Genomic DNA, 19,912 nt, shown 5'->3' on the forward strand with positions numbered 1-19,912 from the left:
TACAACATTTAATTTAGCAATTAAAAATAGAAGTTAATAGAAAGAAGGTAAAAGATGGTATGTTCCATTTCCTTCATAATCTGTAATTATTTTATACAGAGATAATTTCAGCTTGATTGTCATTAAGAAGATAATTTTATATTCATTTATTGAGAAAAATAATTTAAATTAGATATTAGACCCAGAAGTAAAAGAGGTTGGTTTAATAACAAAATGATGGATTGATTGTTGGGATCATTCTCTGAATGGCATGAATAGGAGCAATAGTGGAACCTGACTTTCTACCTAAGAGTCACCTTCTCATGTGGAATCATTTCTCTCTGACCTCTGACTCTCTCACTTGGATGCATCCAGCTAAGATCATCTCATGTGAAAGTTGAGTTCAAACTAACAATGGCCATTTTTAATGTGTCACAACCTGTTCCTATTATTCTTTATATCATGCCAGAAACATCTCTGCTGCTGTAGCCAATCAAGCACATAAGTATTTCAAGGCAAGAAGGTTGCGTGTGGAATGGTGTAAGGGAGATGTGATAAAGAATTCCTGTATTGTGTAGAAAGAGAGCACAATAAGATACATCAGAAAAACCGTGGTTTCTCTCTTTCTTCCTACTACTCAGCCTTTGGGCCTCCAATTAAGGATGATTACTTCATATCTAAGTATAATATTAACCTCAAAAATCTGTGCTACTAAATTCAAACATCAGAGGGATTATCTTCAGAGGCACGTGCAAGTGATCATACTCAAATCTGAGCCACTAGGTGGGATTCTGAATATGATGCAATAGTTCACTCCACCCAAACTAGAAAGATCAGCAGATGATGAAAAGTTTGGACAATGTTTTCAAAAAGTATCAAAACTGAAACTTGAGAATGTTATTCTGAAAGTAACCTCAACTTACTAAGCCTTACATTCATTAATTCGTAAGATTAATCCCTTATTCCAAAATACTACAAAACTTCTTACAGATACCTTACCTTCTCATTATTCCTCATGAATACACCCAAGAAAGTAACAGGATCCAATGCCTGCTATGAATCAAAGTTTTTAGAGGCAAGGGCATTGAATCTAAGGGGAGACGTTCAAGTATGTGTTAGATATACATACTTGATAAACAATTACATTTAATCTCCACCAAGAAAAACTAAGTTTGCTTCATGAGTGGTCAATTGTAGTAAACTTGGTGGAGTACACTGGGTACAGAGCCATTATACATAGTAGTCAAAAACTGAATCTTCTCCAGAGATGATAAAGTTCTGTGTAGACTGACAGTTTCTTTTCTCCTTTGTCATGGGAATTCTAAGACCTGAACTTGGAAAATCAACTTTTATTATAGTGGTGTGTCATGATCCAGTTTCTGAAAGCTGCCATATTTGCACTATCACATTTTCGTCATTACAGAGCCGCTTACATGGAAAGCCATAGCTGACTATGAATTGCACGATGTGGCTTAAGGAGGCCCAGCATCTGTCTCTAATTACACCTTGAAAGCATTCTCACAGGGGGTCAGATGGGGTGGGAACCTGACCCTTATCAGCAAGTGACAACGGATTGTAACTTTGGAGTCTGCCCTCGGCAGTACACACTTCATCCAAGATCAGACACGTGTCCACAAGGCATGAACAGCACATTTGCTATTTGGATGCTGGTCTTCATCCAATGGCTCTGGACAAAGCAATTGCCAAGGTTTCCATAGAGAGAGAGAATGCCTTGGCATCACAAAACTGTACAACAAAATTAATTTAAATAAAAAGGTTCATCTTTCTTTTTAACTCAGTGAGTTTTCATTATTTCAAAGTTTACAAATGAATGCTTTTAGGGCTTGGTGAATGATTGAAAAAGTCTTCTATAGACCCCGACCTGTTTTGCCAAGTTATGTTTTTTTACAATCCCTTACAAGCTATATATACATCACCCAAGTGCAACTTCACCCTCACCCCTTTCAATTAACAGAGCCCATCATGTGAACAGAGATCTAATTAAATGGCACTTAACCTATTCTACAAGAAGTTTGCCACTCCATGTGCTGACTAGCACTGGAAAAACTCAGAGAAAGCCAATAAGAGGGCAAACTTTCCATTAAAATAAAAGAAAAAAACAATTTAAAAACTTAGTGAGCAAATAATGGCAGAAAGAATTTTAAAAAGTGATTATAAACAAGGCAAGATAAATCGAAGGGTCCAGTGCCAGAGCTTTGAAAGGACGCTGGATTAAAGAATGCCTTTCTAGGACAACCTTGGGCAAGAATGGTAAGGTGTGCTAAGCCTTGACACTCTCTAAACCACAAAGGGTGGCAAGCAGTCGTTGTTCTTCACCACCGTCTCACTGTGAATTTATACTCATGGTCACCTATCATTCCCCAAATGAACATTTATTGTGTGTCAAGGTATTGCATTTGCTGTGAAAGAACTTGATTCTCAGAATGTGTGGAGAATTTGGTATACATCAGTGATTCGAAGTGTTTGCTTAGCTAATAAACAAGATCTTCTAATTTTTCAAAGAAAATGGGGAGGGGGATATGATGATGAAGAGATATAGTCCCTATCTGACCTAGAAAAGTTAAGTTCTGCAGACGACCCAAATTTTAATCACTTCTTATAAGCTTGTCCTCCACTCCATATATAATTAACTCCAAACTCATCCAGAGGCAACTTTCTACCCTACTCCTCTCCCAAAGAAAATAAAACAGAGTGGCTGAAAACCCATTAGTTTTTAGAATCCCAGCCATCAAGTTACATATACATTTCTTGAGAGTCTACCTGGAGTTGCTCTTTCAATGTCTCCACCTCCTGAGTCCCAACCTGTCTTGGCCTTCAAACCCTCTGCTCTGTAGTTTTAAAAAGATTTGGCACTTACAATAAAAAACCATTTCATTTGCTGACCCTCATTTAAAAAGCAAGTTATGAAAACAATGGGGGGAGGGGGACTTCAAACTCTTCCATTCTAAAGAAAAGCAGAGGTGAATCTCTGGGAGAAGGTGTGGACTTATAAGGATGTGGCATTTCCTCTTGAGTCATGGGAAGGAATTCATTGATTTAATTTACAACAATTAGGAGTTGCCTCTGTGCTGTGAGTTTTTTTAGCTCCAGCTGGCATGGGAATTATTTTCCTGAGGAATGCTCATACCCAAATACAAGGACACCGTCAGGAAGAGGAAAAGGAAGGAGGACAGTCTAGGAACCAAGGATGTGAACCAGGAAATTCTTTTTCCCTACACTGATTGAAAAGAATAGCATGCTGATGCCTAACAAATTTCACAGCCTTTTTGGAGTTTGCTAGTGCTATAAAGTTTTCCCTTGGACATAGGATTGTTTTGCACGAAGATATCCATATTATTTTCCCAATAACCAAAAATATAATTTCCTGGAAAGAGTTAAGGATGCCAATTGTAACTTACACATCTCTGTATTCTTTGAATACTCACTGAACTTCATTTTCCCATCCCCACACGCCTTTATTTGCCTGGCAAGCAATACTATTCGCCTCCCTCCATAAACCCAAACATTAGCTACCTTTGATGGCAGGCTCAGATCTTGTGCTACCTTTCCCAGCCCCCAGCTAGAAGTAATTTCTCACTTCTCTGTATATAATTTCAAAGTATATAATCCACGCCTCTTTTATGGTAGTTACAGCTTTCTACTTTATACTGTATTGTAGGTGCTCTTTTGTCTTAGCGAAGATAGTAAGCGCTCTGTGGGCAGGCTCCTTTGGCACCTAGCATGGTGCAACACACATAGGGTGGGTGCTCCATCCACGTTAAGGAAATGAACAAACCAATGTGACACTAACAAACTAATATAACTGACCACAGGCAGAGATTTATACCCTTACCCAGAAATATTTGTTTAGCAAACACTGCTCATAGATCAACAGTCTCCAGAACAGAAAGTCATGTTAAGCAAATTAGCCAAAATTTGGAAACAAGGCAAAGAGAAGACTGTGAGCCCTTCCACTGCCATTCTAGAGCATATTCCATGAAGCCAGCCTAAGTCAGGGTGATCCGACTCCCCAGACTGGAGTGTAACAGAGTTTTACTTTCTATTTACTATTGGTTAGGGCTTAGACTCTGCAAAGTTAGATGTTAACTTAGAGAAACCTGATGATGTGCAACTTATTTTTCCCAAATGTTATGGCTTTATTGCTCTGTAGGTCATTAACCAGTTTTGTACCAAATTTAGTCTTTTCCCTTACTATCCCCCTCCCCCTGTGTTTATGTGTAAGCGTTTCCGGTATCCTCCTTTGAACCAGCTTTGTCATCTTGCTGCCTCCTTCATTGATGAGTCAAATATATCTTTGATGTAGACTCATTTGATTATTATATAAGAGTTAGGTGTTCAACTATTTGAAAAATTAGAATTTGAGAATATTAATAATTAGGAATAAGGGAACAAATGTAAAAATAGGTATTGCTAGTATCATTATTTTTCTACTCATAATTTTCTTTAATTTTTCTCTAAATAAATTTTCCAAATACCAAATGTACTCACTCACAAACATTTGTTTCCAGTCCAAAGGATTTATGCAAAGACAACAGAGAAAGGAATGAATATTCTTTATACCTTGTCTAGCATAATTTCTAATGGCATGTATGTGTCTACTTGCAAGTCAAGTCAGTAATAGCTTTATTTGAAAAGCCTATATCGCCACTAAAATAATATATGATCTGTTGAAATAAAAAGAAAATCTGCTTGTAAATTTCTTGAGTTTATCTATCATTTGAAATTACTGAACATCATAGAATGTAATTTTACATCGTTAGAATGAATAGCATTTTGTAAATTCAAGCCATACTAATATTGCATTAGGAGCAAGGCATTTGCTCTGAAATTACTACAGGCCATAATGGAAACCAGACACTAATGCTTTAAGAAGTAACTAGCTGAAATTGAATGAAATAATCACCCAATCCATAAAGCATTTATAAGATTTGCCATAAAGCTCAGGTAATTTTTTTACTGAAGAGAAATAATTCTTTCTTATTGTCCTAAACATCAAATGCCATCACATCATAAAAATAAAATATGGCATACGCATCATTCCATTTTCTTCATCCATTTATTCATATGATACATATTCACTGTACCCTATAATAATGAAAACATTATGCATGTTCACTATTATTTCCAATGTTGTTTAATCAACAAGGCTCAACATGTTCCCTGGCGAGATCATAGCCAAAAATGAATCCAGCCTAAGCAGAGGGTTAGAAAGGTCTGGGTTCTGTAACATGCAATATATTGCTGTTGCTGCTGCCTTCACACTCCCAACTTCATCTCAACATGATGAAAAGACTGGCTCTACTTTGACCATCATGTAGTTCTTAAAGCAAGGGGGTCTGTGGCATGAACCAATGAGCTCGTTGGACGGTTCTAATCTGCTCTCTCACCTACATTTTGCTCTAATTCTTCCTTTTCTTTCCTTTTGTATGTCTTTCCCTCTTCCATATATCATACCTTGCTCATCAACACCTCAAATGATGAACCACTGGAGTGATGGCTCAGGTAGGAAAGGAGACCACCCCTAGTTCCTATCCTGCTAGATACTATTGTAGAAAAGCATGACTAATTTAGAGTTGGAAAAAGTTGCCAACTCATGTGTTTCTCTCAGTAACCAATTTTAAGTTTCCAATCATAAGGAGCACACTTGTAAGTAAAAGTGAAAACTTCATGAACACAAAGTATCTTAAGTCTTCCGACAGAGCACCAGTGTTTGTACAGTAGAGATGCTTTCACACCCTGAAAGCAACATTTGCTAATTTCTATTACACTGAGGAATGTATCATTGACAAACACCACTGCGTTGTATAAATAGGCTGGCACCCCAATACCTGGAGTATTTTTAAAAATAGTTGTGAAATCTACAGGTTCTGGCTCCAGTCCTGACTCCTCCATAAAGTTTCGGGCAAATTGTACTCACTTTTCTCTCTCTCTCTTAATCCCCACTTCCCATATCATTCTACACCCAATCTAAGATACCAGCAACTGTTTCACCCATATTTTATGTGCTAGTAGGAATGAAAAAATCCTTTCCATTAAATTGTCTCATCATTAATTTTAAGTTGAAGTCCAATTTCAGAGATATTAGTCTTAAAAAAATGTGGATCTTACAATCAAATAGATGCAATGTTGTACTAGCTCAGCACCTGACTACTCCACTGTTCTTTAATTGTGTTACTATGTGTGTGGACATTGTTCTCTAACACTTTGTGATCTGATTATTTTGTGACTACATTGTGCATCTACTGCCACAGTTCTAAGCACACTGAAGGTTATATAGTTATCATTACTGCTTATACGATAAAAGAGATTTGAAGAAATTATGATCGCAAAAATGCAGTTACTGTCAAAAATTTTAAATACATAGTCAAAATAATTTGCTTTTCCAACTTTACATATTTGGGGGAGCTGAACTTGCAAGCATTCAAATAATGTTCAAATTGGCCATTTGGAGAGTCATCATGCACATCTGTCCAAAACAAATTCCCTGAGTTTCTACTGTGTGAAAACTACTGTACTAGAGTCTCTGAGATACAAGAATGAATTAGATTTGATCTCCATCCTCAAAGACTTCGCATTCTGGTTGGAAAAATGGAACTGATAAATGGAACAGTGATAAAAGCTACAAGAAGATTATTGATAAAGTGTTGTGATTGAGAGAAAGAAGAGATGACTCTGGTCTAGGGAACCAGAGAAACATTCACAATTGAAGTGTCCCTGACTTGGGACTTGGAGGATAGACAGGAAGGATTCCGAGAAATAGACATAGAGTAGGGTGATGCACCTACCAAGCAGAGGGAACTACTTGGTTAAAGACCAGAAGGCTTAAAAATCACTGTGAATGGCAATTGTTTAGTTTTAGTGCATGGAATGGGATAGTGGGAAAGACAGGTTGGAAGAAGATGGAAGAGGACTTGAAAAATCAGATGAAGGCATGGGTATCTATTTTTTCCTTATGCAACGTAGAGTCATTGCAGGTTCTGCTATTGCTGCAATTGTGGTCGATTTCATGGAAATACATCTGACAACTAAGAACGCATTTAATATACACCTGTACTGGGTTGAATTGTGTCTCTCAAAATGATGTGTTCAAGTCCTAACCCCTAGTATCTGTGAACGGGACCTTATTCGGAAATAGAGTCTTTGTAGATGTAATCGAATTAAAGTGAGGCAAGACTGGAGTAGGGTGAGTTCTTTATAAAAAGAAAGAAATCTGGACACAAACACAAAGACACAGCAGGACAATGTCATGTGATGGCAGAGGCAGAGATTAGAGTGCTGCAGCTGCAAGCCAAGGAACTCCAAGGATTGCCTACCACCACCAGAAGGTGGGAAGAGGCAAAGAAGAATCCACCCCTTGAGCTGTCAGAGGGAGGGTGGCCCTACCAAAACCTTGATTTCAGACTCCTGGCCTCCAGAACTGAGAGACAATAAATTTCTATTATTTTGTGCCGTCCAAATTTGTGGTAATTTCTTACAGCAGCCCTAGTGAACTAACACAACACCTTTTAAATAGTGATTTTCTTGGCTATTCTTTGTAAGGGCGATTAAAATCTACGACATTAAGACCACTATATAATGCTGGATCAGGGAGAGCTACAACAGGAGGGGGAGGCAGCCCTGTATGGTAGAGATTCTCTGAGGTTCTAGTCCCTTCCAATTTCATCATCTTTTATATTTGGCTTCTGCAAAAGATTTAATTTTAAGAAAGATTCTTGTTTTAAAATTATAAAGCATGAGGATATAAAAACCCTGTTCTAGTAGTTTTTATATGAAACATATCACAGTGAGATACAGAGATACTCACCTCAACATGTTGGCAGGTTTGGATGAGTTTAGCCAAAAGGGTCTCCAGTTCCGAGTTCCTCTTAATAAGGTTGGTGAGGTTACTCTCTAAGTTTTGCTGTTCAAAAAAGAGAGGAAAAATATTATTGTACATACTTTTATACTTTAGTATACACAAAATTACTCATACTCAGGAAAAACTGATATTTTTCAGAAACCTCAATGAAATCAATGCAATTTCAAGTATTTATAGATTTAAACCAGATTTTCAAAAGTTGCATTTAAAAGAACCTTTCAGAAAACATTCAAACTTCATTCTTTTTGTTCCTGTTTCTCACACTAACTCAGGGATATTTAACTGAATAATTAGTTATAGGTCACGAACTAGGGAGAAAGGAGGTAAATGGATTTCTATTCCTTTACTTGAATCAGAACCGACAATAATATAAAGAATATATTCCCAGATAAAATCAACTACTATTGCATTTTTAGGATTTATTCTTTTATGAGCAAGCTGAGGTTAATCCCTTGGAGAAAGGCTTGAGCTGTTCAGCTATTGCTGACAACATGGCCATTTATAGGCATTTATAAATCCTTATCACACACACATTTACTCATAGTACAGTTGGCCCTCCCTATTCCTGAGCTCTTTGTTTGTCAATTCGACCAACTGTGGATCAAAAATATTCGGGGAAAAAGATGGATGCTTGCATCTGTACTGAATGTATAGACCTTTTTTCTTGTCATTATTCCCTAAACAATACAGTATAACAACCGTTTCCATAGCATTTACATTGTACTAGGTATTCTAAGTAATCTAGAGCTGATTTAAAGGATATGCGCAGGTTATATGCAAATACTGCACCATTTTATATCAGGGACTGAAGCACCCTTGGATTTTGGTATCTGAGGGAGGTCCTGGAACCAATCCCCCACAGATACCACAGGACAACTGTACATTTTATTGTTCATGCTCCTGTTCTTTGTCTATCAATGGCAGATCAAATTTCCTTGAGCACTATGTTTATTCCCTATTCCTTTACAGCATCAAATTTCAAATTCCCTGGAATGACTATTCAATCCTATTTTCAACCACAATAACCCTCTCTTCTGGGTAAGACTTGCTAAGATTTCTCCATTCCTTCTCATTCCACATGCTCTTCATTTATACCATTCATTCATTCATTTATGCATTCACACAAGTACTTTTTAAGCTTCTACTATATGCCAGACGCTGGGAGAGATACTGAGAAATCCGAAATAAAAGTATCTACTTCCTATTCAACTGTGCAACTGGGAGAGAGATGCTGTGAGCGAGAGAAGGGGAAGAGTTGATGGCTGTTAGCAGAGAGTTTCCAAGAGGACCATGTTTTTCAGCTGAGGCTGGAAGGATGGGCAAGAATTTTTTTTTTATGAACAAGAGTGGGAATTTCTTGGGAAGATGGAATGGAGGTGGAGGTGAGTATGTGGAAGAGTCTTCCAAGGGCAGGGAATAGAACACTGTCATATGCCAAGATCAGGGAGGTGTGAGAGGGCAAAGGATTAGGCAAACTATCAGTTTTAACATATAGATAGTTCCACAAATACAGCAAAGACATGGAACAACAGGAAATTTCATGGAAAAGAGAATAGACCTCAGATTTGTAATGCCACCTGAGAAAGAGGATGTCAAGAGTATGAGGGATTTTGAAAATTAACAATTTCATAAAGGTGATAATATTTCATTCTGCTGTGAAATTTATGAAAATTTTAGCTCATTCTACATTTCTAAATTTTTGATTTAGAAAGGTACATTAAGGAAAAGGTATCACTTAACTCCAGGGAAAGAATCACTTTTATCTAATGCTTCAAATGCATATGTCAGAAGCAGAAATCTCTGGTTATTTTTAAAACAAGTTTATTAATCTGGTGTTTATCCTGTTGCCTTTTTTCATTTCAATGACTGCATTTTCATTTCCAATGGGTTTTTTATTACATCTCCCTTTTCTTGTTGAATTTTTTTCTGTTCCTGTTCCAAAGATGCAATTCTCTTCTTTACAATTTCAAGAGAACTAAACATATTTACTTATTCTTAAGCCCTTTTGAGAAAAGGCAATTCCATATTTCCTTGTGTTTGCTTAATGTTTCTCAAGGATTTGATTTTATCCTGTGTCTTGTAATTTTTGTCTGTCAGTTCATCTGATGCAAACTTTGTTCCTTGTGCTGTGATTTGGGGAATGACATAGCCCAGCCAGGCGAGGTGCAAACTCTGAGGTTAGGGCTTGAGGTTCTTTCTCCAAAGAAGGCTCTCCCACAAGACACCCATGTGTAATAGAGGCACAGATCCTGGTTTAGGCCTCTGTTTCCTTCCATGAGAGTTCTGCGTCTGGCTTCAATCCTAGAGAAGGTGTGAGGTAACCTTTGAGCCCAGTGTGTGCATGGGGGATCTTGGTCTCCAGGTGTGTGGGGCTCCTGCTGCATGCGGTGTACAATCCCCTATGTGTCCCCTGAAGTCCCTGCTGCCTCATCTCATCTTTACTTGTTGGGAGCAGCCCAGCTTCAGTCTCTCCTCACCACTCTTTACTTTCTTTCATTTCTGGTCCTTGGACACTTTCCACTTATGTTTAAGCTTGGTTATGTATTCATTAAAATACATTTTAGAATATTTTATCTATAATTTTCATGCGTTCAGAATTCAGAGGGAGACTTTGTGCATATTTCATCTGGACTGGAAAACCAACAATAAGTCTTCAATTTTGTCTTTGAAACACTCAAAACATCTCAAATATGAGAATTTTATCTTTATTTATTTATTTGAGACAGGGTCTCGCTCTATCACCTAGGCTGGAGTGCAGTGGCATGATCACAGCTCACTGCAACCTAAAACTCCTGAGCTCAAGTGATCCTCCTGCCTTAGCCTCCTGAGTAGCTGTGACTACAGGCGCACACCACCATGCAGGGCTAATTAAAAACTTTTTTTGGTAGAGATGGGGGTCTCACTATGTTGTCCAGGCTCGTCTCGAACTCCTGGCCTCAAGCAACATTCCTGCCTCAGCCCCCCAAAGTGCTGGGATTACAGGCATAAGCCACTGTGCCTAGCCATCAAATATGACAATTTTACAGGAGAAAAATAATTGTTTCTCACTTAAAGGATGGGATACAACAGGAGGCTGGAAAGGCAGAGAATGAGCCAGATAGCGATTTAAGTGCAACTTAATGATCTCATGCTTGCATCAAAGAAAAACTTGTTTTCAAAGCTTTTAACAACAACAACAATAGTAACAAAAGCCAAAAGTTTTTCTATTGTTTGGACTAAATCAACTCCAACTGCTAATCGCTTTATGGTTGGACACTAGAGGATAATTTTGAGGCTTTCCATTAATCAGTGTCCTTGATTTAGATATGACTATTACAAGGTATATTTGTTAACTTCTTTTGGTGTGTTAATACCGGGGAATCCTTTTACTTTTCTTTTTGGCTGACTCTTCACAGCAGGAAATTTCTAGGGAAATACATCATTTATTTAACTGTTTACAGTTCAATTGTCATAAGTATGATTTTCGTAAAGCTACTCAGCAAAAGAGGGCCAAATAAATTCAATCCAACACATTTAGATTTTACAAACATCTGCTTGTTTCCTCCTCCCTTTATTAAGTATACATCATGTATAAAGTCTGTTTCTAATCAACTAATACATAGACTAAAGCCTGTGGTTTAAACACATTGACCTATCTAGATCCTTTGGGGTTATTCAAATTTAAATAGTACAAGTGTCACTGAAGTCCGCAAAGAATTACCGAGTCAGTTAGAAGTATAATAAAGGGAAATTAAGCTGGAGGAGACTTGTTTCCAAGTGGTACCAAAGGGGCTGACAACACTTTTGAACAGAACCTGAGTAATGGGAAGGTAACAAAATCCAGTCCTCAACGAGCCATGCGTCCATAAGCTTCCGCTACAGGGACTTCTCTGAAGGTTTTCTGGAATTTCACTCTATCACTAACATCCTGTGTGGTGGTCAGCAGGTTCTATAACCTCTTGATTTTGATTGCGCTTTGTGCAAAAGAGAAGTAATATTTTTCAGTGGAATAGTCTTGGGACTAAGTAGATATAAGTATCCACACTTCCCTATGGAGATCTAAAAAATTCTACAGAGTACAAAAAAATTCATTTTAGTTTCTTATTCTCACCTTAAAAACCTCAACGTATTTACACCTCCTTATTCAAGTCAAGTTCTGTAGAAATCCAAGGAGGCAGGTATAAATGACTACATATGCAGAGTGGGGAGACAGGGCTACCACCCCAGCTGGACTCTCTTGGACAATTGACTGGATGTGTCTTAGGCTCAGTTTCCCCATCCATAATGTGTGGATGATGATAAATCTACCTCTCTATACTATTGTTAAGATCAAATGAGAAAGCAAACACACACACCACAGAACTACACAAATGTTTGTTGAAATTATGCATTCTAGGATAAAACATTTAGTTTGGACTCGCACTAGAGGGGCCCAATCCTGTGCCTCTGGCAGAAACCATTCTCAAGCTTGCCGATGGCTTTTTCCTGCAAGCACCTATGCCTTTCTGCCGCAGGGCTTTACCCGGCCCCAGGCAGGGCAGTCGGTGTGGCTGGGGAGCAGAAGGGGAGGCTGGTGCCCCTAGGAGTGGCCCTCAACCAGCAACTACTGGCAATTGGTGGATGAACAGCTCAGCTTTCTCACTTGTTGGGTGGGACCACTGTGAGCCACGTTCTACAAAATCTCCCACAGGGCCCCATTGGGAGGGAGCACGTGGGTCCACAGCAACAAACTGCTCATTAACATGCTCTCTTTCCTCTTCCTTCCCTTCCCTGTTGGCTTTCCCTCTCTCTTCCAGGTGTTTCCTGGATCACCTCCCAATTCAAATTCTCAGTTAGAGTCTGCTTCTGAAAGAACTCACCTAAGATTGTTTCCACAGACATCCTAACCCATTCTTTTTGAGTATTCCTTCCCATGAGGAAAGCCAAATTATAAAAGATTTTATTGCTTTAGAAAGATATTTGCAAATACGAGAGATTGTTTTCTCTCTTCCCCCATCTCCCTTCTTTCGGACTTTTTCTAGAGGTCACATATCCTCCAACTGTCAGGCTATAGACCAGCACTGTCAATGGAAACATAATGTGAGCCACAAATGTGAGTCACATCTGACACATGTTTTACATGTATAGCATGTCTCAACTCAAACCAGGACGTTTCAAATACTCAGCAGCTACATGTGGCTGGTGGCTACCATATTGATCAGTGCAACACTAGAGTCTAGAAGAGGGGCTGGCACATTTTTGTTATAGAAGGCCATGTAATAAATACTTCAGGCTTTATTGGCTATATGCTCTCTGTTACAAGGACCCAGTTATGCTGTTTTAGCATGAAAACAGTCATAACCAATACATAAACGAGTGGGCAGGGCTGTGTTCAATAAAACTTTATTTACAAAAACACGTGGTGAGTGAGACTTGGCCCATATCTGTTGCTTGCCAATCCCTGGTCTAGAAGGTAAAAATCAAAATGGTGACGTTTTCCGGGCCACTGGTATACACTTGCTCCTGTTAAACACTAACATGTATCCCAAACCTTTTATGTAAGTCTGAAATAGACACCATTCCATGAGCTCCAGGAAGAATTCTTTCTATGCAAGCTACTAAGAGGAATTTTACTTATGGCTGGAAAGCTTAGCTTGACAGAACTCACAAGAATCTGGAGAAAATTAAACCACATTTGCCCTATAGATATTTTGATTTAAGGAGCATAATGGTTAAATCACACAGAGACTGGTGCCAGTCTGCCTGGGTTCAAATCCTCGCTCTTAACCTCTGTGCCTCAGTTTCCTCATGAGGCTGTCAAGGTAATGAGAGGAAGAGATACTGCAAACCCTTGGAAGAGCTCCTGGCTCATGGTGTGTTCTATCAGTGCTTGTAAAATCAAAGAAAGAACTTGTTTTTCAAGTTTGGAGGTCAGACTGATTTTAGAAAGCTTAATTTGTACTACTTACACCACCACCAAATTAAAAGCATGCCCATACAGTTCATAAACTATTTAAACCATAACCAAATTAAAAGCATGTCCACACATTTCATAAATTATTTCTGCCACAGATTTTCAATTTAGTAGCACATAGCTATAAGAATATGTTTGCCCCCAAGATTACATTTTCTGAAAACACTGAACCCAGTTTGCTCAATTTTCTCATGATGTTGTGATTAATGTCAGAATTCCCATCTAGGCTGCAGGTCTCTGTCTTAGACTTAAGTATATGTATTTCTAAAAGGTGCATAAGGTCCTAAATCTCTATGAATGCTAATGCTATTTGATGTCATCTTGTCTGTGAAGCCCTCCTCATCTCCTAGTCTGAATGGGTAATTCCTTTTCCTTTAGTGCTCAGGATTACTCATACTTCCATTTTCCCTACTTCCCCCACTCCCATGCTGTGTTCCTGTCCTCCTGAGCAAGCTGTTTGGCATATCCAAGCTTGTTCCCGGGCCCTGGGCATGGGCACATGCTCCTCCCTCTACCTGGAATGCATCTGTGTAGCAGAAAATAATTCTACCACCAAAGAGAGAGCATAACAAAACCATAGTATGCATTAAATACTTGCTGTATACCCATCATTGCTTAGTTCCTGTCTACTATACACCCTTAAATATTCACTGTGGGAACAATTAGCATGGAAAACTGAATATTCATTGGGCAACCCTTCTGAAATATAATGCAGTAAATCAATTATTAGTTACTTTAGTAACTACTATAGATTGTTAAAACACCTTCTACCCTTTAGGGCTTTTCTCATTGGTAGAGTTGAGTCTGATCCCAAGAAGAGGGCCTTGACGGTTTAGAAGTGTTCTCAAGAAATGTTATATAATTCCATCTAGATCACAAGATATCTGGGATGGCAAATATAACATTGTTGAACAAATTTTTATAAACATGGGTTTATAGAAATAGATTGTCTAGCAATTATCATTGACACATCAGTTTCAAATTCTATCCAAACTCAAAGTCAAGTTGCTCCCAGCCTGAATTCATTACCTCTTCCCCAGGTGATTTTTTCACAGTGCTCTTATACCGTGAGGGGAAAGGATGTGCTAACAGTCATTGTTGAGAAGGATAAGGTTTTAGTAAGTGTGCTACCACTTGATGGAATTCAATACTACCCTCCCGGCACTACCACCAAAGAAGAGGACTACAAATAATTCAAGATGATCCTTTTAAAGGTAACAATGCAAGTGGACAGATTTAATTTCTTAATATTAAGCCAAAGATTGGGTACAGGTCAAATTTGTGAAAGACAAAGGTGTAAAACATGTTGCTTAAAGAATGAGGCTTCTCTATCTACTTTATGCAAAAAGGGTGATTAATTGCTCCCATCACTTTTTTTTTCCAGGGTAAAAAATGAGTTTATTGTAATTTTTAAATTTCATTCTATTTTGAATTGACAAATAATAATTGTGTATATCGGCTCCCATCATTTTTAATGCATACATTTTGAATGCATTTTCATAGAGCCATAGTCAACCTCCTTCACGTTATATAGTTTTTAGTGAGGCTTGAGTTTATAATTTAACAATCCATAGTGGGACAGCTGATTTTACCCCGATTTCAATATGAGCCTTTACACACGGATGTGGACACCGGCAGAGAATAATAGTAAATCCAACTTAACAGATGAGCTTTGTACTTCTACATACAGCGGTACCCAATCAAACAGCAAGGTAAGCAGACAAATGTCCCTAATTTTAGTCTTTGGAGACCTGTACCTAAGAGTCAGGTTGCAGGGAATTAATGACTTGTCATTGAGCACTACTATTAAAATGTATGCCTGAAACAGGAGATTTTAGTAATTCCTTTTGGGTTTGCCCAGGCCTTAAAGAATGCTTGCTCTTATTCCGAAGTCAATACTTCAGAATGTCTTTACAGTATAATATTAGGTCTGGATACCTTTCAAGGCAAACACTTAGGTCTGCCTTGCTTCATTCCATAACATTCAGAGTGACATTCAGCAACTGCATTCAGAGCCTTGACACCCAACACCACCACTCCAGTGTGATCAGGATATGGACACGTCAAGTTTCTTCTAAGAAACTTTAATCACAATCCTTAATATGAAAACACGCCCGCATTAACACATGCCACCTGCATAAAAGCATAAATTCTTTATATGTAACTAAACTCTTAAGATGTTTTAATTACGTTGCAGGAGTCTGAGGCTATCTTCAGGTTCGACTCATGACAGACCGCAAATACATGTAATTTATGTTGGTTTAATTTTTTAATGCCTTTTTTCGTTGGGTATAATAGTTAGTATTTCCAAATGCCCTGGCAAGACAGGCCGCTCAGGGAACTTCAAAAACCTAATAAAACACAATCTACATACAAATTTAAGTCTAGTGTTCCATAGACGACAATTTAAGTCATTTTGATATGTGATACCATATTTACCTTGTCAGATTTTATTTGAAATTTCTATATTAACACCACAGAATCTGCTGGATATATTTATAAATTCCATCATCAGGAGTTGGGTGTTTATTTTTGTAATCTGGTAGTCAATAATATACAAAGAACAATTTTTAAAATACTGTTTATGATCTAGAAGAACTTTCAAATTTTAATGGAGATAAATAGATATCTTAGTATAGTTATATTCTTTAGTTGTAATTTTAGCAGAGCCAACGACAACTAGTCATTTCCAGGTATTAGAGATGTGAATGGCCTTTTTTTTGTTCACTCCTCCTCCCCCAGCCCCATTTCTGCCTATAATAAGAGAGGTGAGCAACCGACCAATAAATACATTTGTCAGTTTTGAAAATTGTTATCAAATGAAGCTGTACTACTAGGAGCCTTTTAAATTCTCTAACTTAAAAATAATGATCTCAGTTGCAAAATTTATGGTTGGAGAGAAATGTTTCCAAGAATATGTCTATAACTTTTATCAGTGGAACATATCGGAGGCATTTTGTAAGTTTACAACATAGGTATAAGAGCCACGGACGGTCCAATTGGACAGGTCTCCTGATGCCCTCTCTGCTCATTTGCCTCTGTTCAACTTCTGAATCCTTCTCAACACAGTACTCTGGGCTGCCACAGCATATTAAGAAAGGCAACCCACTTGTCAGTTAAGAATGATCTGACGAAGGGAATTTCGGAACTTATGGGAATATTGTGAAACAGACTAATAGCAGTTAATTATTTTTGCTCAAATGAAAACTTTTGGATTGGGAATATATTTAATCTTCTAAACCAGATGTTGGCAAACTATGGCCCAAAGGCCAAGTCCTTCCCACTGCCTGTTTTTGTATGGCTCTCCAGCTAAGAATGGTTTTTTCACATTTTTAAATAATACTTTAGAAATTAAAAGAAGAATAAAATTTTGTGACACATGAAAAGTATATGAAATTCAGGCCAGGTGAGGTGGCTCACGCCTGTAATTCTAACACTTTGGGAGGCCAAGGCGGGAGGATTGCTTGAGGCTAGGAGTTCAAGACCAGCCTCAGGAACATAGTGAGATCCCATCTCCACAAAAAAATTAAAAAATTAGCTGGGAGTGGTGTTGGGCACCTGTAGTCCCAGCTACTTGGGAGGCTGAGGCAGAAGGATCACTTGAGCCCAGGACTTTGAGGTTGCAGTGAGCTATAATAACATCACTGCACTCTAGCTGGGTGGACCCTGTTTCAAAATAAAAAAAAAAAGAGAGAGAAAGCAAAGTATATGAAACACAAATTTCTGTGTTCATGGTTTTATTGGAACACAGACACTCCCATTCTTCTGTGTATCATCTACTGTCTATTGCTGCTACGATAGCAGACTTTTGCGCTACAATGGCAGAGTTGAGTACTTGCACTATGAATACTAAAATATTTGCTACCTGGCCATTTATAGAAAATTGCTCTCGCTATTAATAAAAACAACCTTCTTTCTTTTTTAATAATCTAAGTACTTTTTATTAATTTATACATGGCATTTTTTTCCTTTTGGTCCAAACCATTTTAAAATTTCAGTATAATTCAATTCACTTAACATTTTCAACCCCTATTATGGGAGTATAGGAGTATGCCTCAAATTCCAATCCTTCAGGTACCCAAAATTCTAGATTCTTTTTGTCAGCCACCAAAATCATTTTTAACTTATAACAGAAAAAAGTAGCTTTATATTCTGGGTAAAATGCAATGGCTGAATAAATTCCTGTTTTACTTGTGTCTTTTGCTCAGAGAAGCAGAAGCTTCAGACTGAGAAAGAGAAAGAAATGAGAATCTTAAATCGGATCAAGGTTGCTTTAGCAAGAACACGGTCAAGAGTAAGGAAAGCACAGCATGAGGATTAGTCGGCTCTTTCCATTCTGCAAATAAGTATATAAAGTGTTGAGTTGTAAGTGCACACTGGACGTGGAATTACTCATTGATTGCTGTCTCCATCAATTCTATTTTCCTCTGTCTCTTTTTTCTTAATCGTAAAATACATCTTAAAGGGGGGAGGGTTAGAGCGCTGGATAATTAATGTCTATAAAATCCCCTGATATTGATGGATGTCATACACGTTGTTTATATATATATATATATACCCCTTCAAGCTTTACTTCCTCCCTCACTCAGGGATTGAGTAATTTTGATCTTATCCCGGTTTCTCCGTCTTAAGTAGATGATGACATTCCCAGATATTCATTAATGAACAAGTTCTGGCCTTCCTACTTCAATAGGGTTTTTACTGATACCATCGAACATTTTTGCCAGCCGTGAATGTCAAATTAGTCTCATATTGAATGCTTAGCCTTTGATGGACAAAAGCACATTTTTGTTTTCCATATACTGTGGGAAGATCAAATCTTTTTCTAAGCCAGCACCTCAGACATATTCTACATGTGCTTCATTTCAGTTGAATTGAATATATTTCAAGCTAAAATAGTTGAAAGTGTTTGATCTAATAATTTTGCGTAGGTAAGTATGATTTGCTTTGTTTCTACAGCATTTTTATCTTCCCAAATTTTTAGGTTTTAGAGGAAAATGCCTTTTCTATACCAGCTGCTGAAAATGATTATTAAAATTCAATATGTGGTTAGCTTTGTTCTTGAATTTGTGGCATTCCCAGGAAGGGTTCATATTGTTCACAATATTTATGTCCCCACATGGGTGGTGCAAAAAAATGTTTAAAGCCAAGGGAGGTTACACTCTTCGGCTCAAAAATAGATTAAAATTCCATTCTATCCAAAGTGGGTCTGGTCTGTTAAGAATTTACAAGATCAATGTTATGTAAGGGAATTCCCCACTTGGGACATCCTACAGAATCAAAGAAGAATATGAAACCATGTGATTGTTTTTCAGCTCTGAGTAACCGTCAAAGACAAAAACTCTAGCCTGGGTTTTAGGAGGTTTGAATCTCTTAAGTCCTGAAATTCATGGCATCCTTTGTCCCTCACTTCACCATCTTTACTCAGCCATTTCCTCAGCCTTTAGTAGACTGCCCCTGCCTTTGTCTACTCAAGATGATTTTAATGGAGTTGAGATTAAAGAAACATGGAAGTCATGAAAGGACGCAAGATGATGAGCATCCACTAGGTGAGTGGGTCCCGCCTGGCCTACACATTGCAATCACCTAGGGACCTGTAAAAATACGATGTTCAGTCTACACCCCTTTCCCAACCAGAGAGTCTGAAGAACTAGTTTGGGGTGAAGTTCAAGGAGCGGAGTTATAAAAAGCTTTCTAGGAGTTTCTAATGTGTAGCCAAGGTTGAGAATCATTGCTCAAAATGGAGAAACAGGTTTTATGATACAGTGAACAAAAATTAATGATTTATTCACTTTACTAGTTTTACAATTTAGGATTTTATTCAGAATAAAAGTAATATATTTGTAATACAGCTTACATGTATGTAACAAGTACAGTAAGATGTATATAGAAGTATGAATTTTTGTGAATTTCTCATAGGAAATCCCAGAAAGTACTAAAACAGTGTTCAGCAGGGAAACACTGTTGCTGTTAAGAAATTTAGAGGACTTTTTTTTTTTTAACTTGGAAATATAAGGGAATGCTTTGTTGAATCATTCAAGTATTCAGAATGGCTAAAAAGAACTCCTGGATGGTCACTTCAAAGTATATTATGAAAAAGAATTTGGATCATATGAATTTGG

At 37.8% G+C, this 19,912-nt stretch overlaps 1 protein-coding gene across 4 annotated transcripts in view; it reads right to left on the reverse strand.

Moving 5' to 3' along the window:
- MID1 (midline 1) overlaps nucleotides 1–19,912 on the reverse strand; it is a 337,134-nt gene that overhangs the window by 62,102 nt on the left and 255,120 nt on the right. For all 4 annotated transcript variants that reach the window (XM_012656825.1, XM_012656826.1, XM_012656823.1 and 1 more), the window contains exon 3: nucleotides 7,805–7,900. In XM_012656825.1, the coding sequence (XP_012512279.1) occupies nucleotides 7,805–7,900 (96 nt within the window). The remainder of the gene's footprint in view (nucleotides 1–7,804; nucleotides 7,901–19,912) is intronic.

This window comes from Propithecus coquereli, unplaced genomic scaffold, assembly GCF_000956105.1.
Source record: "Propithecus coquereli isolate 6110/MARCELLA unplaced genomic scaffold, Pcoq_1.0 Scaffold52, whole genome shotgun sequence".
Classification (NCBI taxonomy): domain Eukaryota; kingdom Metazoa; phylum Chordata; class Mammalia; order Primates; family Indriidae; genus Propithecus; species Propithecus coquereli.